This window comes from Rhinolophus ferrumequinum, chromosome 4 (assembly GCF_004115265.2).
Source record: "Rhinolophus ferrumequinum isolate MPI-CBG mRhiFer1 chromosome 4, mRhiFer1_v1.p, whole genome shotgun sequence".
NCBI lineage: Eukaryota > Metazoa > Chordata > Mammalia > Chiroptera > Rhinolophidae > Rhinolophus > Rhinolophus ferrumequinum.
In genome coordinates, this window is record NC_046287.1 from 44,165,963 (window position 1) to 44,190,576 (window position 24,614).

The following is a 24,614-nucleotide window of genomic DNA, read 5'->3' on the forward strand; positions in this document are numbered from 1 at the left end:
ACCTGAGCAGTTAGGCGGCTGGTCATCGTGTTTTGTGTGAACATTCATGTTTCACCGTATAATCATGTTTGGTTCAGGGCTGCTGTCCCAGAGCTCACTGCCAGCAGAGCCATATAGTAGAGGCACATGATTATCTTTCTAAAAGTTCTGAATTTCTAAAGATACCTGGCCCCCAAAATGGCCGAAACAATGTCACGTAAGAGACTGTGAGCCAAGAATAGCGGTTTGCATTTTGAACCAACAGTATTAGGAATGTGCCAACCACGTCTCGCTGGGATTCTCTGAGCTTTTCCAGAAGTGACCTGCACAGTTCCATGAAGCCTTTCTCATTTCCCGGCTATACTGTTCTAAAACTCGTGCCTGCTTCTGAAAACATCCTCAAGGGGACGCGCCCGAGGCGTGGGGCTCCCTTGGCTGCACCTGGCCTGTCAGTGGCTGTGAGCATTCCCTCTCCTCTGTCCCCTACAGGGACGGTGACAGGCTCAGTGTACTTAGTGTTCTCTTTCCCTTACACAGTTTGCAAAGCTTGCCAGAGATTTCTTCTGGTGGACAGGGATCTTTTTCCAGCACGGGGTGGGTGCAGGAAGCATCAGTGACTGTCTGAGGGGGAAAACCCTTCACGTGTCCAGTCTGGCGAAGCTGGTAGAAGTGCAAAGCTGTGAAAAAGAACTTGTCTGTCTCGCTTTATACCAACCTTTGTGGGTATTGTTAGTCCTGTCAGGTGTGGGCATTTGGTAGGCTTGGAACCTTTTTAATCCCCGGAGGCATGCATGTCATTCAGGACTGCAGCGAACAGGTAGGTCCTGGGCGGCCCAGCAGCACCTCAAGCCCAGCTTTTGGGGCGACAGGCCTGCACAGCTAGTCCTTTGTCTATGTAGTCAGGTGAGTTTGAGCCAGGTCAGCAAACTGTGGCCCACAGGCCACGTCCTGCCCACCCCTGCGTGTTTACAGCCCGTGAACCAAAAACAGGGTTTTGCATTTTGAATGGTTACTACAAGTTTCTTTGCTTTTTGCCTCTTGGCCCTAAAAGCCTAAAATGTTTACTATATGGCCTTTGGAGGAAGAGTTTGCCAAGAACTACAGGGCATGAAAGCAAGGCCCTGGGCTGTGGTTTTAAGGTGGCAAAAATGCAGGTTAAATAATTGACTTGTATGTCACTCTGCCAATATCCCTCCCTTGCCAGAACCCCCTCCCAAGGCGTATGCCTTCAGTCTGGTGTCTGGGGCGGGCTCCTTGGGTGCCACACATCCTCACCCCCCTCACTGGCAGACAAGCCCGTTCTTCCAGGGCTGCTCGTCCCACTGCATGATGGAGGGGAAGCAAGCAGCTCCTTTCCCCTTGATGTGCTTTCTCGTAGTCCTCCTCTCTCTGTTTCTCGCCTCCGATTGTCTCCTGTAGGACTTGTGTGGGCAGAAATGAGTAACAGACACGTTTGGGGACAGTGTAAACATGAGCTGAAAGTTTGCATGGAAGCCAGTGAGCATTGGGGTTCACATCAGACCTGGGGGGAGTCTGACACTGCGATGGCCAGTGCAAAGCCTTGCCTGCTTAGGGTTCTGAGTTTTCAGAACTGGAGGTAGGGGGTGGTGGATTTCTGGGACAGAGGTGGGTGTTATTAACAGTCTGCATACAGTTAAGGACCAGGAGTATGGGACACCACTGAGGAGAATTCGGTGGGGACTCTCATTAGCTCTCATTGGCTGTCATACCACAAACGGGTTAACGGAAGTTTATCCTCTCTCCGTGCTGGAGGCTAGCCAGCAGCCTGAGATCAAGGTGTTAGCAGGACTGGCTCCTCTGGAGCCCCCAGTAGAAGGTCTGCTCCGTACCTCTCTTGGATTCTGATGATTGCCAGCAATCCTTGTGTTCCTGGGCCTGTAGACGCACGTCTAAGGCCTGCGTCTGTGTTCAAATGGCCTCTTCTTACAAACACAAGTCACTGGGATTAGAACCCATCCTACTCCAGTATGACTTACCTTGATTACATCTGCAAAGACCCGATTTCCATTCAAATAAGGCCGCCTTCACAGGTACCAGGGCTTTGGACTTGAACATCTCTTTTGGGGGGGACATATTTCAGTCCACAACAGGAACAGAGCAGTTTGGAAGCCAAGAGGGAGAGGAGGGCACTGGGAAAGGTAGCAAGGAAATGAGAAGTCAGCTGGTCTGGGTTCAAGGATGATGATCTCTCCTGTGAAAGCAGATGGAGACTGGTCCAGGTTGGGGGCCGACCTGAGTTGTGTGCATAGACAAAATGGTTCAGCCTCGAGAGCAGTGACAGGAGAGAGAGTAGAGCTTAGGGGACCAGGTGCCATGTAAGAGACTGAAATGTATTGGAGCAAAGCCAAAGGGAGCGAGTTTTGGGAGGGTTGGCAATTTCAGAGGCTGCTGGGGCCACAAGGAAAGGCCAGTGGGTACGATTGTTCAAAAGTACCTAGGCTATTAGGATGGCAAGGCCAGGGGTTTATTCAGAGCTTATACCCTGGTGTGTTCCAGAGAGGATTTAAGGCAGCTGGCAGAATTTAGAGTGTTCTTGTGAACCCACCTAGAATCCAGTGTGTATAGCACACAGGACTGGTTCTTGTTCCAAAGGTAACAGCAGCTAAGAGAAGTATCTTGGACTCTGGAGGAATTTATTTGATTCAATATAAACACATGAAGTGTAAGGAAGATCTGCTACTCTCTTTACCTCCGCACTGTGACTTGCGTGTAATCACGTGTGATGTTCCAGAAGCAGTACAACCCCAACTCTGGATGTGCCATCCATCACCTGCTTGGAAATCAGAGCACCCCACTTTCTTGTGCCTTTCTACCAGTGGATGAATGGCAGCCAGAAAGGGTGATAGATGGTGGTCTCTGACTGGGGGAATAGGACACCCCCTCCCACTCAGTCCAGCTCAGCCCCAGGCCACATGGACGAGCTGTCTGTCCACTTCCTTCGTCCTATCTCCCCATCAGACTGTGAGCAACTTGAGGGCAAAGACATTTTAAAACTCCTGCCATAGAGACCTTACTTATAGAAGCACTTAAAAATGCTTATTGGATTAAACACAAATTATTGGAAAAGTTCCAACGGGATAAAGTTAGACTCAGGTATATTTTTATATGTCTTTTTTATTTGTGGTATGTGGTAAACTTGGCCATTTAACCATTTTTAAGTGAATAATTCAGTGACAGGAAGTGCAACCATCACCACCATCCGTTTTCCTGTTCTGTTGATTCTCCCTGGTAATAAGCTGCCAGCTTGTCAGGGACGCAGACAGGCCTTCGGTGTCCTCTTTACAGCCAGTGACACTGAGGGTCTTTGGGCAGTCGGCCAGGACACGCATGCCCTGCTGTTGGCGCCCCACCGCAGCCGCCTGGGCGTTCGCAGCACCTGTCTGTGCCTGCAGCTCCTGGGGGGTCTCTGGGAAACCACAGGAGTTATGGACTTAGAGCCAGGTGTGCCAGGGGCATCCTGGTTTACACATGAAACTCGTCCTTTATCTCCTGGGGCGGTCACTTCTCTCCCAAAACCCAGTGTTCTGCCTGGGCCACTAGATGGCAGCCAGGAGCTGCTGGTGAGAGGCTCAAGAGGGCTGCTTGTTAGGTATTGGCTCCTCACCTGCGGCTGCCACAACAAAGCACCGCCAGCTGGGCAGCTTAAATAAATTTGTCCCAGCATCTGGAGGACAAGTCCGGAATTCAGGGAGTCAAGAGGGCCAAGCTCCCCACAAAAGCGGTAGGGGAGGATCCTTCCTCACCTCCTCCAGCATCTGGGGTTTGCTAGCTGTCTTTGTTCTTTGACTTATAGATGCATCGCTCCAGTCTGTCTCTGTCTCCACAGGGCACTCTTCCCTGAGTGCTTCTGTGTCCCTCCTGTCTATAAGGACATCAGTCATAGTGGGGTAAGGGCCTAACTTATTCCAGTGTGATCACCTCTTAACTAAGTGTACTTATGAGGACCCTGTTTCCAATAAGGCCCCATTCGGAGGTACTGAGGTTATTAGCACATCTTTGGGGGGTGAGGGGGATTTGATCCATAATAGGTGACAAGAAAAAGTAATCCAATCAGACTCATTAAGTCTAACTCCCAGGGGCTCCTCCATCTACTAGGGAGAAATGCCTTTTTCTTCAGACAGTTGCAGGACGCCTGTTCTCAGAACCCCCGTCCTCACCTGTGGACCCCAGTATAGGCGGGGTCTGTCCACTGAGGCGCTCACTGGACTGTGAAGACCGTGTGTCCTTCCCATAGGACCAGGCTGCGTCCCGCTGGTGGGGATCCCATTTGTGCTCCTTCCAGGCCCTACTTGTCTTTCAGAATCAGTTGTCTGGGAACCTGCTAAGGAAATTCAAAAACAGCAACGGGTGGCAGAAGCTGTGGGTGGTGTTCACGAACTTCTGCCTGTTCTTCTACAAGTCACACCAGGTACGTGCCGCACACAGGGCAGGTGGCCTTGGGGACCAGACATTAAGTGTGTGGGCTGGGGAGAGCCTTGGGGACCCCCACGCAGCACCCTACCCCTGCGAGGAGGAAGAACTTTGCCCTTGAGCCACAGCCAGGCCTGGAGAGAAGCCTAGTATTAGCAGGGGGCCTGCAGGCCAAGGTCATGCCCATGGGACCCTCAACGCTAAGCGAAGGCTGACACCCATTTGCTGAAGGACCACTTCAGCCTTGAAAAGGGCCAGCTGGCTGCTCAGTGGACAAGGGGGGATGATTGATTTCATGGCTCATGTCCTGGATACACTAGCTGGACTACGGTGCATTGGCCAAGACCAGCTGCCTTGGTTTCCAGAGTTGCTTTGGGGGAAGAGGCTGCAGCCAGGCTCCAAGCCGGTGGCCACCTCTCCAAAGCCACTCCTGTTGACCATTGCCAGGACAATCACCCCCTCGCCAGCCTGCCTCTGCTTGGATATTCGCTCACCATTCCCTCGGAGTCTGAGGACATCCACAAAGACCACGTGTTCAAGCTGCATTTCAAGTCCCACGTATACTACTTCAGGGCTGAAAGTGAATACACGTTTGAAAGGTAAATGTTTCCCTCTGCACAGGGTGCCTGCGGAAAAAGGACGCTCCGCTTCTAAACAGTAAGATTCCTCCCGAGAGTGGGTAAGGCTCTCCTACAGCCCAGGGTGGGCATTCACTGCCTTCCAGAATGTGCTTTTCCTTCTAACCCTGGCAGTTGCTTAGAATAATCCTGAGGTCCGTCTGCCAGAGTCCACTTCTGTTCTCACAGAAGCAAGTGGAGCCATGATTCCCTGGAAAATCACCTCAGTCCTTAACCTGTACAGTAGAAGTTAATGCTACACACACTGCACTTTTAAGTCTCTAACGCGTGCAATCTAGGGCTGCAGTCATTTAGCCCTAACATTCCTGACTGGGCTGTGGCCAAAAGGCTGTTTCCGGTCAAAGGATCACATGAAGAAGGGAAAGAATCTAGTGCATCCCCGTTACCTTTTTTGTGAGACCCAGGGGCAGCAGTCTTCCTGTAGACAAAAAAAAGTCAACTGGGAGAGCCAGCCCCTCACGTTTGACCAGTGGCTTCTGTCTGTCCCTGACCTCGGGCTGTCCTCGGTTGCACACGCAGTGGTCACTGCTGAACCACCACCTACGAGGGTCCACAGGGCAGCAGTCACCACCCCACGTAGGGAGAAACTTCTCTCTCCTGACCATGCTGTTGACAGGGGAGTAACTCGTTCCCTCACTACCCACAAGCATTTCTAATCAAAGCGCAATCCCCAGTGAAGTGAGCGAGTTGAAACCTCCCAGAACAGCAGTCTCTCAGCTCCAGCGCTTGAGCAGTGAGTCCGGGGACAGCACTTCTCAAATTGGATCCTGCACAATGCATCCACGTTGGGATCTTGTCACTGTTGTGGCAAGGATCATTTCGCCTTGCGGTGGTGAGATCCCAAAAAGACCTGATTCGGGGATGTCTAAAGCCGGGCTGTAAACTTCACGAAGGCAGGAACCTTGGCACTACTGACATTTCAGACCAGATAATTCCTAGTTGAGGGAAGTAGGCTCTCTCCTGTGCTCTGTAGGATGTTCAGCAGCATCCGTAGCTTCTATACACTACATCCCAGTTGCACCCCCTCGTGACAACCAAAAGTATCTCCAGACAATGCCACTGTCCCCAGGGTATCTGAAAACTACCAGTACAGCACAAATACTCAAACGTACGTATAACATGGAACTCCCACTAAGCATGCGTGTCACCTCTAACTGCTCCAGCTGGAGTGTGCTGCTGTGTGACCCGGCCAGGGCATAGCCATCGCGGCTTCTGGTTCTCTGGAACAGAAGCACACCCAGGCCAACGGTTCGCTTCCCCTGCCTGGGTGCTAAGAGTCCGTTTAAGAACTCTTCGTCCACTAAATGGCAGGTTCCACACCAGGCAGTAGTCACCGCTGCAGTAGTTTCCAAGTCATGGCAGCCCAGTGTCATGAATCTGTGACAATGTTTCTAAGACGTGGCCCCTGACAATTGCTTTGCTCTTGTTTTAGGTGGATGGACGTGATCCGAAGTGCCACCAGCTCGGCCTCGCGGGCCCACGTTCTGAGTCACAAAGAATCTCATGTGTATTGATGACAGGACATACCTGTTGATTGTTTCAGCAGTGGCTGCTTTCCTGGAAGACATTTATTTTCTGTATTAATGAAGCCTAGTAAAATTAACACCTGTCTGGAAAATACGGTTTTACAGCAACTCATCTGTCCCTGCAGAACCATTTTTAACCTTGTCTTTTCAGCTGTTAACCGCTCATCTGAACGGAACAGTGCTCCCACCTCCAATGCTGGTGGCGTTTTGGCTGTCATTCTCTTGATGGGCTGTTTTTAGCTTGTGCCAGTATTAAAACATTGTCATTAATATAGTGCCAAATGACAATTTTTCCTCCACGACTGCACCTTCAAAGCAGTACAAACACATCTGTTCAACCAAAAGACAGGGCAAACACTCTTCCTTTTTTATAGGCTGCTGCATTTTAAGAAATGGGTTTTCCAGTGTTTGCAATACACGTAGCACAGTCTTAAGCAAATGAGATCATTTTCAGATTTCGTTTTTTTTTTTCCAATCTTTCTACTTTTATAATAATAGGAAGTTAGTGGGATTTACTCTGATTCGTTAGCAATTTGTACCACATGACGTTCCACTTTGGGGTCTCGTGCTCCAAGGAAACGCTGGTTACTAGACCAATATTTTGGCGCAAGTTGACCAAATTGTTTGAGTGATGACCTATTTACCAACTGTAGTGGGTTGTTGTCTGTTATGGAACCAGAAACCCAGTGTGCTCTCTAGACTATCACTGTTCTGTGAGTGGTGTATACAATGGGAGGGTATTAAGCTGTGGTGTTTGCTGTGTGTTTCCCACGCATGAAAACCTGTCTGTGAATAATCAGGGCCATTTGTGGTGTGTTACGTCATGGAGAGTTTTTGTGAGCTTCCAATGGATGCAGAAGCGCCATACATCATGGGGCGTCGTCCCCTGGCACCCATCATCATACCTACCTATAACCTACTGCAACTGTGGTTTGCAACTGCACATTCAATAGTAGTATATATTGTGCCTGTCTTCAAAAAACATTCTTTCTTCTTTTTTATACTCATTCCCCCAGGTATGGGATATCAACAGTATGACATTGCACATCCTTGACAGTCGAACTACACAGGGAACATGTTTCTAGTAACTGCTGGGGCCCACGAGTCACAATCTGTTTGCCTCCTCTCTGTGGAGATGGGGTGGCAGCTATTCCCGAGCGTTTTTAAGCCTTTCTGACATGGTCCAGAAGGCGCGGCCAATCCAACCCAGTTCTCTTCCAGGGCTCTGCGCCACACCTGAGAAAGCCCCTACCTGAGAAACACAGGACTACCCCACTCTGCAGAGCTGTGACTGACTTGTGTGGGAATGGCAGTGTGCAAATGGACGAGGAGCTTGAGATGTGTTAGTCATTTGCCTTACAAGATGTACCCGATGGTTTTAAGTACTAACAAAAGGGAATAAAAATACCTCACGCCACAATCCAGCATATAAATTTGAAGGCAAAACAACCCACCTTGTCTCTTGTCTTTATTTTCATCTAATTCCGGTTGGTGCCTCTGCAGGTGAGGGGTGGAGTTCGCTGGTCACTGCAGGGTGGGTGTGAAAGAAAAACAACAGACTCAACTGCTCAAGTAACGTTTTGAAAAACACGGTATTTTAGAGGCTACCTGCTTCTCTCACCTTGGCACTGGGAAGCAGTGCATTTCCAGGAGACTGGTCATCAGTGGCAATAAAAGACAAGGTCTGAAACCCAAAGGGGTGGGTAAAGCAGAGAGGGAGGGGCTACCTGCCACTTCCTCTGTGAACAGGGTCCTAGACACAAGTTAGCTCCCCGAGGCTTCTCCCACATCCCAAGGGCAAGCCCAACACCCTGAAAAGGTAACGCTTGAGTGCATTTGACCCAGTCACCAAGCAGCGGAGATGGCAGAGGCATATAATTCTCCCCCCAGAAGTCACTAAATTCTACAAGGCTCGGGGATGAGGTGGTCTCTTGCTTCAGTATTTCTGAATGACTCCAAACCATGTGCTGGACCCTTCCGGTTCCCATCTATGAGTAACATCTGTGCTCCCCTATGACTTCAAAGAAAAGCTAAGTTTTCAAATCATGTGGGTAAGTCAGACTACTGCCAAGCTGTCAGGAACAGTTTCAGATACAGCAGCCTGAACGGACTAAGACAGGGTAACAAAAATACCAGGGGCTGGGTGGCTTATACACACCAGAAATTTCTCTCCCAGTTCTGAAGGCGGGAAGTCCAAGATCAAAGTGCCGGCAGATTCAGGGTCTGGTGAGGACCTGCTTCTGGATTCAGCTAGCTGGGTACGTCCTCACATGGTGGAAGGGGCAAGGGAGTGATACGGAGTCAAAAGGGCACTAATCCCACCAGAAGGCTTCCACCTTCATCCCTGATCTCCTGATACCATCACATTGGGCATTAGGATTTCAACATAAAATTTGGGGCGGACACAACATTCAGTTCATTCCCTCTACACGCAAGACACAAAATTACAAAAACCACTGTGTTCTGTGAACTTTATTGACCCCTGCCTGATACAGTACCTGCGCTTAAGAACACGCCCTGCAGCACTCCCGATTTACTGCCGTATTTTACAGCGGAAATACAGAAGCCATATTTTTAAGGAAGAAAATATAAAAATACTTATGGACAGACCGTATGTTTTGCCAAAAGAACAGTACAAACTACTACATGAAGAACTAAAGGAGATACTCCATAGGACCAACTCGAGAATGAAACTGTCAGATTCGGACGGTGTGGGCCACTTGGTTACATCAAGACTGACTATTAGGGTACCCAGACCTCCCGGTTTACACTGGTGGCCCCCTCACGTAGTACGGCCATCCAGGACACAGACGACTTCATAAAGCCGTAAACCCCCAGCCAGCACAGCCACTGCCTGTTTCCCACGGCGGCAGCTGTGCTGCTGTGAAACCACCACCACCACCTGCAGTCTCCAGGTGGATAAGCTGTCAACTGCTCGGGTTGGGCGTTGACGGGCTTCCAAGTGTTAATAAATCCATCTTGAATGCTGAGCTCACAGGTCTGGCTAAACACCAACAGCAGTTTATATTGTCGGAGGCAGGTCCCACTGTAGCTCTGGTATGCGGTCTGTCTTTTAATGAAGGACTTAAAGTGGATACACAAACGCTAGCTTCCTTGGCTAAATATGATGCCCTTAAAAACACATCAGCTGAGGTTGTGTGTCTACACCAAGTAGCAAATCAGAAAAGATTGTATAAGGAGGTAATCCACATTTAAAATCCAGTCAAACCACATCTTCCCCAAGCAGCTTAATCAACAGAAGACACTCCCAATAAACTAAGAGTTAATTTGCTGCTGTAACCGGGACGCGGTGTTGTGTGTTCCAGTCTAGTCGATTGCAGAAAATCAACTAACCGTTCACACCAATATGCTTAATTGGAATACACTCTACCTGGGAGCATAACCCTCACTCGTATTTGGGACTGGCTTCAGCGTCACTGACAACTTGCAAATGTTACGAGCGCTCAATCAGAAAGCTGTTGCCTCTGCTGTCTCTCTTAAAACGAGACAAGCACTGTGGGGGGACACTGCTCATTCTGGGAGTGATTCCCCCGCAATGAACACAACTGACCTCTGGCTTATGCCCCACAGGGAAACCAACAACTCCCTCATACCGAACATTCTCGCAAACAACACGAAATACTCTCCAAATCTATTACTGAAGTTAACATTCTTAATGCAGAGTAACACGCACAATAAGAATCAGCAATTAAGTTCTATTTCCCCTAACCAAAATGTATCCTTTAAAGAAATTAATTCACCCCAAATCTACTTCTAATTTTAAAAAAGCACAACTTAATTTTAGAATTTAAAAACTAGACTCTGGTAACAAACCTAAACAATAATCACCCAGAAGTCTCAGGCTCGGGCCTCTGTCCCCTCCCTGGAACTTCCAGGCCACCGGGCCAGCAGGTATCAGACCTTCCATCCGGAAGTTTACCCAGTAACGTCCTTGCTTCCAAAGATCCTTTGTCTTCCCCCTCAGGAACTGCTACTCCAACAACAGATGGCATAATTCATATCAACAAATATAAAAGTACCACACATATTTAAATCGAACAGTCAAGAATTACTGTAAGAACTCTATTTCCCATACCAGAGACACAGAGATATATTCCCCCCTTGGGCAAGCAAGACCCTGCCAAGGAAAGGACAGACACCTGGCTGACAAGTTAGCGGCCACAGGCTCCTTTAAGAGAAGCAAACAACCCTTAATTGAGATTCCTGGAAAGAGAAAGAGCAATTTCACAAATCGGCAATATTCAGCCGTATCTTCTCAATGGCCACTTTGTGAAAGTCGCAAAGGGAACTGCATATTCAGCATTTTGATGCGGGCACTTCTTCCTGGAGCGTTCTAAAATGTCTCCTCACACACACAACCACACATACACACAAACGCATACACGGCTGGTGCACTGCCCTCTGAAGAGTCACGTTTCAAGGAGAGTATGCAATGTAAGTGTTATAAAATTTATTTGTGTAAGCATTCAGACATTTTTAGGTGGGGAAGATGATACGCAGATTTCACTACAAGGTGCAACAGAAAATCATACTGCAAAGAACGGTACAGCTGGAGCGGGATTGGCAGTGGCACGGTTCCAAACGAATGTTAGACGAGAGCACTTCATCGGGGAGAAACTTAAAATAATAATTTAAAGCTTCATGAGGCAAGATATGTTCCAATTTAAAACACTAAGAAATAGTACCATCAATGAAAAAGGAACTCAACTTCTAAGTGTACCAAAAGGGTTGTAGGGCAAACAAGAGGAAAATTTGCATTTGTTGAGGTACAAGTAGGAGTGTTCCATAAGAGGGGCATTAATTATTATTAATGGCAAACCCTGCAAATACAAAATAAAACCCAAATCACTGGTCACATAGTTCAAAATTTACATGTAATAAAGGCAAGGCAATAGACTCAAGTTATGGCCTGTCAAATATTTACTCCACTGACATTATCTACAGAAGCACTTGGCCAGTTTGTACACAGTGATTCTTTATGCACGCCAAAAGGGTTTCCGTAAAAATGACACTATATACAAATCTGTACACTGATCCACCAGAGCAATCTCCATCTCCCGGGGAGGGGAGTTACAACTTAAAGCAGGATACCTGAGGTTTCATTTCTTCAGTTGCCTTATCATAATCCTAAATATACATTTCAGGGTTTGTTTTTAAAGACACTTTCCTTGATATGTGCACTATGGTTAAAATTAAAAACAAGAATAATAAAATGATCGCTTAAAGGAGCTGACCCTCCCCACCCCATCTAGAGACTTCTCTGGCCAAGGCCAGCGAGAAAGGGCCGTGTGACCCGAGACAGGCAGCCTCGGCGGGGGGACGAATCCCCGATGGCGCATCTCTTCAGCAGAGTCAGCAAAGGCTCTCGTTGACTTTTTTAATGGAGGAGGATGAAGAAGAAAAAAGGAAAAACAAAACCACAAATGCCAAAGGAATTTCAGTGGGATGAAGTTCCTCCACCACTTAGAGAATATCTAGGGAAAAAAACAAAAAACAAAAAAAGAAGTAAATATCATTTCTCTAAATTAAAAAACTTGTAAAAATTCAAACGCTAACCAAAATCCTAGTTTTTACAGATAATCCCAAATCATAAAAACATTAAGTAGAGCAACTATCAATGGATTACTATATAAAGAATAAATGAAAATTAAGAAAATCGTGATTCCAACACAAAAATTTTCAGATAAGTTAAATCCAGTCATAAAAGAACTAAAAGTGTGATAAAAAGTGAGAATATGTTCAGCCTTCCAGGAGAGAAAAAAGATGTAAATAACACACCTTTACTTATAATCAATTTTTAAACTGAAAAATTGATAATACCCAATGACATAGGAAGATTCCAGGAATGCAGAAACATGGCTGATTTGAGTGGCAGCGCAAGATACCTTCTGGCCACAATAGTAACACCTGTTCAAGTAATCCACTTCCTAGAACGGTCTCTTAGGTTTTTTGTAATTATAGTAATTAGAAAACAACTCTAATGTGCAACAATAGAGAAACAGTTAAGGAAACTAAGCAAGTTGAATGAAATTAGCAGAGATTAGAACCTGTAATTATATTTAAGCAATATGAAAAATATACACACATTTAACAAGTGTGCACAAACTTTACACAGTTTTACCTAATTTCTTTATCCTAAATACATACAAAAGAATGTCCAAAAATTATACATGCGCTGTAATTTTCAGAAATGTAAAACATTAGGTAAGTTCATGGCGTGTATGTAACCATGGAAGGCGGTGCACCGAGAATGATGATGATGGTAACCGGCCCAGGGTGGGATCATGTACATTTTCTTGTTTCCCACTGATTCCCCAGTACTGTCTTGCTTTGAAATACAGAAAAGGGTGGGATGGAGGGTGGGGGTGCCCTTGTGGCCAAGATCCCCTCAGCCACCTCAAAACTTACCCAGTCACAGGAGATGGCTGAAGTAGTGTTTAATGGGGCCTATGGCAAACACTCCAACCTAGAGCTCCTCTTTTAAGGCATTTAAAATACGTGGCACTGTCCCAGAAAACAAATGGTTACCAAAAGATCCTCTTGAAAAACATGCTTTAGCCACAGATGCTAAGACTCACTTTTCAAGAAGCACAAATGCCTAAGTCATGGGAGGAGTTGATGCCACACAAAGGGACCCACACATTAATTCAAACTGAGACATACAGGAAGCTTTTGAAATGCTTTACACAAAAGCAAGCTCTCGTTTTTTGAGGTCATCCACTGGAGTTATGCACTGGGGAGTAAAATGGGTATGAAGCATCAGCAATGGCCACTGTGGTTTGGCAGCAGCTGGGTGAGGGGGACAAAGGAAGAGCCTGGGGAGCCCAGGAGTAAATGGACGGCATCAGCAAAGGCCTGGGGGAAGCAGGCGAGGACCCGGGAGCAGGGTCATCTTGGCTGAGGAGGAGAGGGTTTACACGTCATAAAGGAAAGAGAAAGAAGAAAGAACGCTGACCTGACCCAGGATGTCTAATGCGTCACTGCGAAGTAAAACTTCAAACGTAATGTAGACAGCAGTAGTACTATCTGCATTATATATGCTACTAAGCACCTGGAATGTGGCAAGTTCACAGAGATGTGTGATGTGAAGTGCAAGACATACACCGTATTACAAAGACTCAGCACTAAAACGAATGTGACATACCTTACTGATACTTGTTTATATTGATTACATGTTAAAATAAGATTTTGGATGCAGCGGGTTAAAAAACCTATTAGAACTAATTTCACTTGTCCCTTTTGTACTTTTTCTTTAATGTGGCTACTAGAAAACTGAATATTCTATGTGTAGCTCACGTTAATCTTTCTATTGAACAGTGCTGGCACAGATCAACTCCTACCAGCAACTAAAGAAAGGGAAACAGAGACAGGGCACCAGCTGTGCCCTGGAGCTGCAGGGAAATCAAGTCACATATATAAATCACTGGTACTAATTTCAGGCAATTTGGGACAATGTGAAAAATAGTCCTAAAAGTGACACTACAAACGCAGAAAACAAAACCAAGATGATAACACCACTGGTTTTGGGTTTAATTCTATTTGTTTGAGATGTAAGGGCTTTTTTTAATGAGAAATAAATTCCACTAAAATGAGAAGTGATACCAAATTTCTTTGAGAAATCAGAAAATTGGACCATTATTAAGGAATAGTGGAAAAGCTTATGTGACGCTAATATATGATAAAAACATTCAATGAATATTATAATGAAGCTGTTAGAAATTAACTGCACACACATAATGGGGTAGATACACACAAACATGGTAACAACAACTATATTTGGGTAAGTATATGATGACTTGACTTTCTTTGTTATCCTTTATTGCTGTAATTCGTTAGTATCAAGGCAGGGCAGAGAACAATTCTGCCTATTGCCTCAAAATTAAAGGCAGCCAAGTAAACAGTTTTTATTCTGTAGCTAAACTTTTTTTAGGGCAAGTCAGAAAGCTGGGATGTCTTTTACAAAGGAACCTGAGAGTTCAGGAGAAGAAACCTGACGGGTCAGAACCGAGGTTTCCTCTTGAAGCCCCACTTTAGAGGGACTCTTCACAGGACCCTGGGCAGTCCCTTCAACCATCACTCCTAAGAAGAGGCAAACTTCTTTCTGTGCTGTCAAGCTGACACCTCAGAACAGACCTAAACACTTCTAATTCTCATGAAGGCTCAGCCATCCTTTGAAAGGGATTCAAGAGCCTGGACAACTTAACTGGACGGTGAATTTCAAAGCAAGGACGTGCCTCGTGCTCCGGAGTGCTGAGGTCGGGGTGTGGAGGAAAGGCTGTGCCAGCACCGCCGACGGCAGGCCTCCGCTCTCTAAATACCAAGTCACCATTCTTGTGCTGGGGTGGACGTCACAGAGACGTCCTCCACAAGGACGCTCCTAAAACAAGTCCAAGCGAGTGAGTGGGGTGGCCCAGATCGTCACCCCCACTTACTCCTCACCCTAGAGCACATGCGGCAGCAGGGCCACTGGAGGGGACAGGGAACTCCCTGCGGGTTGGTGCTGTCACAACAGGACTTCAGAGCCAGACGCAGAGTGGAGCGCTGCTGGCACAATTACCCAAGGAAAAGAACACCCCCATATCTATTCTCACTGCACTTACCAAGCCCCAATTTCTGGAGCCTTTGGACATTTGACTTCAAAGCATAAAACCAAAAGGAGAGTTGCAAACATCTGGCTGAGGACGGGACTGCTCTGGCTGATGATCAGGCCGTATCATTAAGGGCAGACACGTATCTTACAGGTATTCTGTTCTGATGTGTCAAGAGCTACAACCGCACAAAGCTCTGTAGTCCTTCCCAGTCGTTTCCAGATTCCTATCATTCTTTCATATTGATTTCTCTAATTCAGAAGAAGGTAATAGGAACAGACTAGGAAAAAGCACCAAACTGCGAAGTGGAGGACAGACAAGCAGTCTATTTGAAGGCGTTCCCACATCCAGCCTAAGAAAGCCACAGGACAAACGTGTGTGACCTGCAGGGGGCCCTCCTCCCCGGAGGCAGCCCTTACCTCTGCAGCCGCTGTACGAGCTGGGCCACCATGGTGTCCGAGATCCCGGGGCACGCCTCTTCTGCCAGGTAGATGGCGCCTCGCAGTTCTTCTATGGACTCCAGGTTACCTCCACACGCCTGGCTCTTCTCCTTCAACTTCAAACACAAACATGAACAGCATGACACACACGAGCACAGGAACCACTGAGCACCTACTTCAGAAAGTAACACACATGTGGACCGTCACTGCTCCACCCAGCTGAGTCCTGGCAGCAGCTTTGGCTCAGCCCCTGGGCCGCCTGTTCCTCTCAAGGAACAGCTTTTTTGAATGCTGAGGACACTGTATGCGGACAGCAAGGGCCCTGGACCTAAGCCACTACCTTCCCTGGAGTGAACGGAGACAGCTAGCTTGCTGTGCACCTCTGCAAAATCTGATCATGGCCCTTGTGCCCTTTTTTTTCCCCCATTACAACCTTAATCTTATAACAGAAGAGCAACTTCAAAATTACTCAGCACTAGTTTCCACACTACAGCTGCAATCTAACCTAAAGCTTATCACTGTTAATGGTTTGGTTCTTAGAGGTTCACAGACTGCCCTTCTGGTACTATTTTGTCAAAATACTCTATTTCGTGTGAATAAGTGGCAGTCCTAAATTCTGGGACTCTGCAATGTCCCCCTTGGCGCCTCTGCTCCCACAAGTAATCACAAGTGTCTTCAGGCACTTCCTTTATTTTAAGGTCAACTGAGTCTCTGGGATGCAACCTAAGCGTGCCACAGGAAAGGGGCGCTGCCCGAGGCAAGACGCAGCAGGGCTGACGGCCTTTCAGAGCTGGCTCCAGGCGGCAGTGGCATTGGGAACAGACACGGCCTCCTCATCAGGGGACCCCCACTCAATTTCATCTTTAAGAAACAGTCTATGAAACAGCTTTGACTTTTCAATGCTGGCATTCACAGCATTGGTCTCATTCTAAAAACAATGGCTTCTCCCTGCTAAGGAGACACACAGAAGAACTGGGAAGGCCTGGGCCGGGTGGGGCCGGGGGGGTTGGAGTCTTCAGCACTTCTGGGAGTGGTTGTTCCTATGTTCCCTCTTATCACAGACTGTGACATAGCCAACCTAGAGACAGCCACTTGTCTGTCTAGGACTCCAATCATGGAACGGCTAAATACAACAGTATTTACAAGTCCTGAGTGAGTGACCTGAAAGCCACCACTCTGTGTCCCTGTCATTTCCTCCAGTTACGTTCTTCCACTGCCCATCCCGCCCCATGATCCTAGGAGAAAGTTCCTCTGCCCCAAAGCCGTGGCTCGACGGGCTCTATCCACCTTTGACATGAGTAAGCCACCTGGGGACACACTGCGTGACGTTAGGATATGTCCTGCCTCGGTTTGTCCTTCAGATGCAGGGATAACGACCATTACATACCGAATTTTATGAGTATTATATAGAACAACACATTTTAAATGTGACATTATCAAGTATTAATAATAAAAACATATAAGAAAAGCTGCCTGTGAATTTGCCTTTAGATTAGCTGGGGAAAAAAGGAAAACATTATATTTATGATTAATTCATTAATTCTGAATGATTTCAGGAAAGTTTCCTTATGTGCCCCCAAAAATATCAAATAGCTTCAGACACATGAGAAAATCTATGCCATCTGCCCTAACTGCCTGACTGAGCTAGTGGAGTGGCAACGGCAGGGTCACAGGAAAGGGAGCACCTAAAAAACCTGAAGGACCAATCTCCCAAACATACGAAGAGCACAATGCGGTCTTCTGGACATCCTAGGAAGAGCAAAAGCACCCAGAAAAACGGGCCAAGGCTGGAGCCAGAAAGCGACACAGAAGGGGCCTCTACCTGCCCTGTGCCATGTAGCCGTCAACCTGAAACCAGCGAGTACAGGGGTCCCAACCCTGCACCTCAGGCCCCGGCCACAGCCGTCTAGCTGGACTCCGCTCTCCCGGGTGGGAGGGCAGGGTCCTAAGGAGAGCTTGTGAAGGCAGACGCTGCGCTGGGAGAGGGCTGGGAAGAGGGAGCAGCACAGAGGCTGGCCTGCAGCCCCCGCGGCCCTGCCGAGGGAAAGGCCCTTTGTGCCCAAGGTTCGGGCCAAGTGGGGTGCAGGGATGAGCCTGTGTGTGTGGCCCTCCCTCCCACCTCGAGTCTGAGGGGCTCCCAACACAGCTTCCCTGGACAACACTGGGTCACCACACAAACAGAAGGCACTGACTGGCATAACTCATTCTGAATTACCTTAAAGGCCGCCTGAGCCAGGAAGGGGGCACAAGGCACCAAAAAATGAGAGAAAAGGGGAGATTTCCAACTTTTCATCAATCAGCTACTAACCAGATGAAGAATAATCTTCATTCTTACAAAACCTATTCTTAAAACATCTCAAAATGCAGTCTGCATATAGACTTCTACAGGAAGTATGTGTGGGGTGGTGGAGGGGGCTCCCCTGAGAAGAGACAGGGAAAGACGGCACAAGATGCGGTGAGAGAACAAGGCACGGAAATGGGCCACCCACCCACCCTGGGCATGGGTGGCCCTGCCGGGTGAGCTGACTACTCTGGATACTGAGTAAGGATCCAGGTGAATCTGGGGGCTCAGTGGGAAACATGAGGGCTCCGGGGAATTCATGTTCCCTTTAAAATAAAAATCTACCTTTTACATTGTCATAAATTTGTCTGACGCCGGCTGTACCCAAACAGATTTTGTAGAAAGCAGCACAACTGAAGGTAAAAATCGCCCTGGCAATGTATGGACTTGGGCTGGGTCGCTGACGTCCACCTGTACCCCAAGGCAGCAACAGGGAGGCCTCCCAGGGGAGCACAGGGCACCGTCTCCTGCTGCTCGAACCCCCCATCCTACTGGCAACACTGTCGCAGAAGGAAGGAACGTCCTGCTCGCCTCTGCTTCCCCTCTCACCTCCCCCCAAAAATCAACTGAGTATCTTACCTCTGCAAATAGAGGAGAAATAATTGTCGATAAACACTGAGAGAAAGGCCTCTTTGGGATGTCTTTCATCTTGGGGAAGGAAAAAAGATAATTAGAAATATTTAATACTCACATTTGCAGTAATTCAATAAACTTCAGATATGTGCTGTGCAAGCATAAAGTCTGCAATGTTCTCTGTTCACTATAAAATCTGAATAAGACGGTCTTACTGTTTGTTCTTCACTAGAGAACAAAATTCCATTAGTAGTGACATGAAAAACCCACGTAGGGGCAAAACTACAGTGTTTGGAGTCCACAGGGAAAGGTACTAGAGGCCCAGGACGAGGCTTCGTGCGGCTGCAGGCGATGCTGAACGGCACCGCCGAGTGTCCGTGTAGGAGACTTTACTAATGAAACCCTGGAAACGGAAATCAGATCAGAGCTGGCTACTGCAAGTGGCTGCCGTACAACAGTGGCCTATTTTTCACTTTTGCAGCCTCTATGTGAACAGGTAATGACTCCCATCCGCTTATCAAAGCAGGGCTTGTAGGATCACCAGGGACAGCCACTGGTCCACACTGCCTGAGAGAAACTACACCACTGTGCTTTCGAAAGATCCTAAAAATACAGCTTTCATCAACTTACAAACAGGCATGAGTTCAACTAATCAAAATTAAATTTTATATACATTTGTTTTTAAGATCTTTAAATAAAACTTAATCCCAAAATTCTAGAATGCTTTATGAATAACCCTATATGCCAAGAGGAATCATCCGGTCAAGAGAGCTAGAAAGCCGTTTCATGCAGGACACCTCACCCCACGCCCCACAACCAACGAATCCCACCCCTCGCATGTCCCAGTGCCAGGACATGCTGCCTCCACACAGGACAGCGGGCCCACAGCGAGCAGAAACGAGCACCGTAGGTCTGACTCTGAGCGATCCGACGGAACAGACTCCCTTGCTCTGCTGATTCACTGACAGCAAAACTCCAAACCAGGCTGCCTTGAGGGACCATGTCGTCCATTACCAGCAGGCTTTGCAGAAACATGACTGAAAAACGCTGCTGACTGGTAAGTGTTAGTCACTGTAGTCAGAGCCAACGTTACCTTATTTCTTTCTAAATCCGATGGCTGAAGAGCTCCATTCTCAAGACTCTTTGGATCTTTCTCTCGGATCGTGAAGATCCAGTCCCCAGAGTCGCTGCCTCCAGATGCCTGGCCGTCCGTATCCGTTTCCCTTAACACAGAAAAGCAGGAGAACTCCGTGAGTGCACGTGCCGGCTCTGCAGGCCCACGACCTCCCGGAGGAGGCCACTGGCAGCCTCTCAGTCTCCATCTTCTCCAACCCCGACCGAGCACTGCGCACTGCCCGCCTACCAGGCACAGCTCCTCTCTGCCTCACACCCACTCCCAACCTTCTCCACTGCTCACCAATCGCATCCGCCTCCAGTCCCTCCCGGGCTGTCAGAAGACGACTCACAGAGCAGACAGACCACCCCCCCCACCTCCTCCAATGGAAACAGCATCTCTTCTCCTACAGAACAGCCCTCTACTCACTGACAGGCCCTCTCTCTGGGATTTTTCTCCCCTTAGGCTCCTTCCCCCCAAACATTCAACATGCATTCCTTTTAACTCAGTCAACACTGCCTCCCTTCTGGCGACAGCCAGTCTCTCCGCCCCATTTCTGCAGTGTTGCATGTACTCACTGCCTCCATTTCTTACCTCTCACTCACTCTAAAACTCACCCCTGCCCCTGCGACGGCTCTGGCCAAGGCTACCAATCCTCGCACACCATCAGACGAGGGAGTTTCTCGTCACTTCTTGTCCTGCCTGAACCCTCAGCAACAAATGATCGTGCTGATCACCCCCTCGTCTTCTAGACTCTCCGGACTCCTGGGGCTGCACTCCTCCCAAATTCCTCCGACCATGATGTTCTCCGGTTCATCCTTTATGCTGCTGTTTCCTAGGATTTGGTCCTAGGCCTCAGGCCCTTCTCACTCTGAAGATTCAGTCTTGAGTGACACCATTCGTTCTCACGGCGCCAGGGACCATTTCCAGAGTGGTGACTCTAAGTCCATGTCCTCTGCCTACACATCTCTCCTGAACTCTCAAGCTTTATGCCGCTGTAATCTGGACACTCAGCTATGCAGTCACGTCCCACACCACACGCAGCTTCCTGTACCCGACCTCCCCAGGTCAGCTTCTTCTCCAACATCATCGCGTCAATGGCACCGCCCATGGAGGAAGCCGGGACTGTCTCAACCTCCTTCACCCAAATCCACGGCCGCATCGGGACTCCTCCATCTTTTCATCCCCACTGCTAACACCTAATTTCTCAGGGTCACGACCTCAACAAATTCCGAGTCAATGGTTCTCACTCTTGGCTTTACGATGGAATCATCTGAGGACCTTGAAAAAACACTTGGATTTCATCCCCAAAATTTCAGATTCACACAGCCTGGTTTCCCTTCGTGCATGTCAGAGCCGCCTGTCGAGCTTTCGCTACCCCTCTGTACTGAAATGGCTCCGAGGCTTAACTCATCTCGTTAGCTAACAGAATTCCTCCGTGCTGAACTTGACACCAGTTTGTGGTACGAAACTTCCTGATACAGAGCTTTTACAATGCCAAGTAGCCACCAGAACAAAACACAGAATTACAAAAACAAACATTTGTATCATCTGTAAAATATATTTAAAGCAGTTTCATCTGATCAGTATTTTAAGAGCAGGAAGTATAACAAAGGAAAAAGAAACCAAGTTCAGTTCAGTTCATACAGTTTTATCACATAAGACTTTACTCAGCAAAACTCAACTGGCAACAAAAGAGGCTAAGACTCCCAAATAATTCCATACTCTAACACTAGGAGCACCATCAACCTGGATTATCTTTGTTAAAAAGGAGGGGCGGGGAGGGGCCCAAAGCCCACTGCAAAGAGACTAGAACACAGGCCAAACCTCACATACTGTGTGGCTCAGGCACAGTGCAAGGCTCGCGTGCACCCCTCCCAGCTCACACACACTCAACAAGACTCAGGCGGTGCAGACATACGTGTCAGAGTCTTCAGAGCTGGAGTCTTCATGGCTCTGTTCGGCCTTCCACCTCTTGTACCTGTCAATAAGCTCGGTCAAGTAGGATGTTTTCTTCGCATTGCGTATTATAAACTTGTGCTTCAGTAACTCCTTAGCAGTGGGCCTCTGGAAAATAAACCACCAAAGAAAACAGAAAAGGCATGAGATGAAGTCCCTACATTCTACTCGACTCTACCCCGAAGGTCAGACTTCTGCCTCAAACTGTCACACAACCACACTAATACGTAAAGATCAAATTCTACTTCAAAGTTCTTTTCCCTTAAGACTTATTCAAAGAGTAGTCAGTCATTCAGCACCTGGGGTAGACTCTATGAATAGTATAGACACACCATTTAGTATCTAACGGGAACCATCCAATAAAAGCCAAGAGAACTTCCCCCAGGAAAACTCATTTATATAGAAAATGCTCCAGAGAATTTCAGAGATCATTCAAAAAAGCTAGAATGTACTTTCTAGTTTTTATGAAACATTTTATTACAAATGCTGGCAAGAGAGAAAATGTTCTTTGTTACCTTGTTAACTTTCTATATTAATGTCTGGCTCCAGCCCCCAAAATAAGAAAAATGTTAATTAGGACCCATCTGTAAGAAACTAGAAAGGATGTCAAGAGATATTCTTTCTTGGATGCTGAAAGAGTACACGAGTTCTTAGTCATCCAGCCCTCCCAATTTAGAAAGGCTGGTCTCCCAGGTCTGCTTCCTTCCTTGCCAACTTTATCCAGGCCTTGGGCTTAGCATGACCACAGCCAGAGAGTATGCTTTGAACTTGGCCAACTGTTTTGCCCTTGAGGTTGACAAACCCAATTACAGGGACCATGCCTCCCAAGAAAGCTGAATGAAGCCCCCATGGGGGGTGCGGGGGTGCAGGAACACACAAATAACGTGAGCTGGACTGAGTTCCCACTTCTTCCAAATTACTAAAGCTTTATTAACAAGGGCCAGCCAGACATACTTCTCAAATTCAAGCTTGTGAAAAACCCGGGCCACCTCTGGTATTTCTCGCTCCCTGTCCACGTGACTGTGAAACTCCAAGAACCTCAGAAGTGCTCATATTCTCAGCTTCTCATCCTTCTCCTCAGTGCATCTGGGGTCAGGGTAGGGGTGGAGATGTGTACACTGGGCAAGTAAGCCGATACTAGAAATATATTTTTAATGGGAACACGTGCACGCGTATGGGTGTATCTTCTTCAGGGCAGGTGCCTTGTGACTAGGAAGTAACATCATGATACGGAGTTCAGCGCATGGTGGCCACGCAGCCAGCAGCCCACAGCTCCTGATGCCTGATGTGCTCTGTCTCCCACAGGTTCTCAGACAACACTGCACTCCCTACTTAACTCCTCTCCCCAAACTGGCATTAAAAACCATGGTGCTCTTGTAAAACTCATCACCCATTTTTTGATAAGAGTTCATAAAAGGGAGGATTTACTATAGCCTTCAGCGAACCCTGCCAGGAAAATTCATACATAAAACAAGGACGTATGTAGCTATACACACCACCGAAATACACCAATAACTTTCAAAGGATTGCCTTAATTCAGAGAGAAAATTAGGCTAAAGCTATGTAATCATTACTGCTACATACACGGCTCTTCCAGAGTCAATTAAACATAAAAGAAAGGAGAAGGGGGGGGCGTTTGCAAAGTGGGTGGTTCATTTATATTTTATTTGCCTTTTCTTTCCAAACACATGCCAAAAAGAAAATGAAAACATTTACTTTAAAGACATATTTAGCCATTATTTTTCTGGCCAGACTTTGGGATTACTAAAAACAGCTAATAGTTCACAGCCTGACCTCCTCACTATAAATATTAAAAACTTATGATTCCACATGTAACATTAAGGAGAATAGTCTTCAAGCTCCATGAGGTATGAGACCGTAGAAAATCTGAAAGAAAAATAATTTTTAAAGTAACAGTAAAAACATTATTTGCAATGCAGAGAAATCAATCTGCCTATTTACAAAAAGAAGAGGGAAAAAAATGAGACTGTGAAGACAGCTGCCAATAGTGATTAAAGAAATCCCCGTAAGACCTGTCTAGACCAAGTCAGGCCACACATGAAGAGATGCCAGCCCGTTCTGATCTCGTAAAACTTACAAAGCTTGGCTCCTTATTCAAACAGGCCTCAACAAATTCCTTGAGGGGTTTGCTGTAGTTTCCTTCCAGCGTCGGGGGGTTGTTCTTTGGAATGAGGAATAAAACTTTCATGGGGTGCAGCTCAGAATGAGGTGGCTCCCCTTTCGCAAGCTCTATAGCTGTTATGCCCAGGGACCAGATGTCTGCCTGCAACAAAAAAGCATCTTTAGAGACACACCAAGACTAATTCAAGTAAATAAATTTCTTAAAAGAAATAATACATCTCAATGTACTTCTAAAGTGTTGAAAACATTATTTGTAACTGAAAATAAAAAAGGTAAGCTTTTGGTTTAATGTCAAAATGGGCAACGCACGGGAGAAAATTTAATATACAAAACATTTCCTACCTCTGTACTAAAGATGGCTTTTATAATTATTTCTCTTCCGCTTACTGTTGGAAGTAAAACACATTCAATGTTAACTGAAGTCCCTGAGTCAGTCAACAGCGACAGGTAATCAGAGGTGAGCAGAGAGGGCAGATCTGGGTGGTGGAGGTGTGTTTACGAGCCAAGCAATGCTGAGAACTAATGCTCTGAGGTGGAAAATGGCCAGCCTGGTCTCAGAGACAGGTTTAAATGCTAGCTCCATAACCCAAGTCTTGTGACATTAGACAACATACCTAACCTGTGAGCCTCGTTCTCTCGTCTGTAAAATGGGAGTAACGACAGGGTGGTTAGATCTACTTGGTCAGATTCACTGTTGGCAGGAATCAGGGGGCACCATGTAGGGGGTCCAGCTGCCCGACCCCGTCCTGCGCAGCACACACTTGTGGCCTCGCCTGGCCGGTCAGTCAGGTGGATGAATAAACTCCCTGACTGTGCGATATAAATGGAAAGAGCAGGCAGGCAGTCCTGGAGGAATTAGTTA

The 24,614-nt window shown here is 47.2% G+C and overlaps 2 protein-coding genes across 2 annotated transcripts in view; one reads left to right on the forward strand and one right to left on the reverse strand.

The window, feature by feature from the left end:
• Positions 1-8,017, forward strand: part of FARP1 (FERM, ARH/RhoGEF and pleckstrin domain protein 1) — a 282,515-nt gene extending 274,498 nt beyond the window's left edge. The window contains exons 25-27 of the mRNA XM_033103882.1: positions 4,301-4,408; positions 4,858-5,009; positions 6,481-8,017. Coding sequence (XP_032959773.1) covers positions 4,301-4,408; positions 4,858-5,009; positions 6,481-6,562 — 342 coding nt within the window. The 3' untranslated portion in view covers positions 6,563-8,017. The remainder of the gene's footprint in view (positions 1-4,300; positions 4,409-4,857; positions 5,010-6,480) is intronic.
• Positions 8,018-11,033: 3,016 nt separating this feature from the next.
• STK24 (serine/threonine kinase 24) overlaps positions 11,034-24,614 on the reverse strand; it is a 102,779-nt gene continuing 89,198 nt past the window's right edge. Inside the window, exons 6-11 of the mRNA XM_033104461.1 lie at positions 23,709-23,894; positions 21,573-21,718; positions 19,631-19,760; positions 18,544-18,612; positions 15,603-15,739; positions 11,034-12,069 (exon numbers count right to left, since the gene is read on the reverse strand). Coding sequence (XP_032960352.1) covers positions 12,033-12,069; positions 15,603-15,739; positions 18,544-18,612; positions 19,631-19,760; positions 21,573-21,718; positions 23,709-23,894 — 705 coding nt within the window. The 3' untranslated portion in view covers positions 11,034-12,032. The remainder of the gene's footprint in view (positions 12,070-15,602; positions 15,740-18,543; positions 18,613-19,630; positions 19,761-21,572; positions 21,719-23,708; positions 23,895-24,614) is intronic.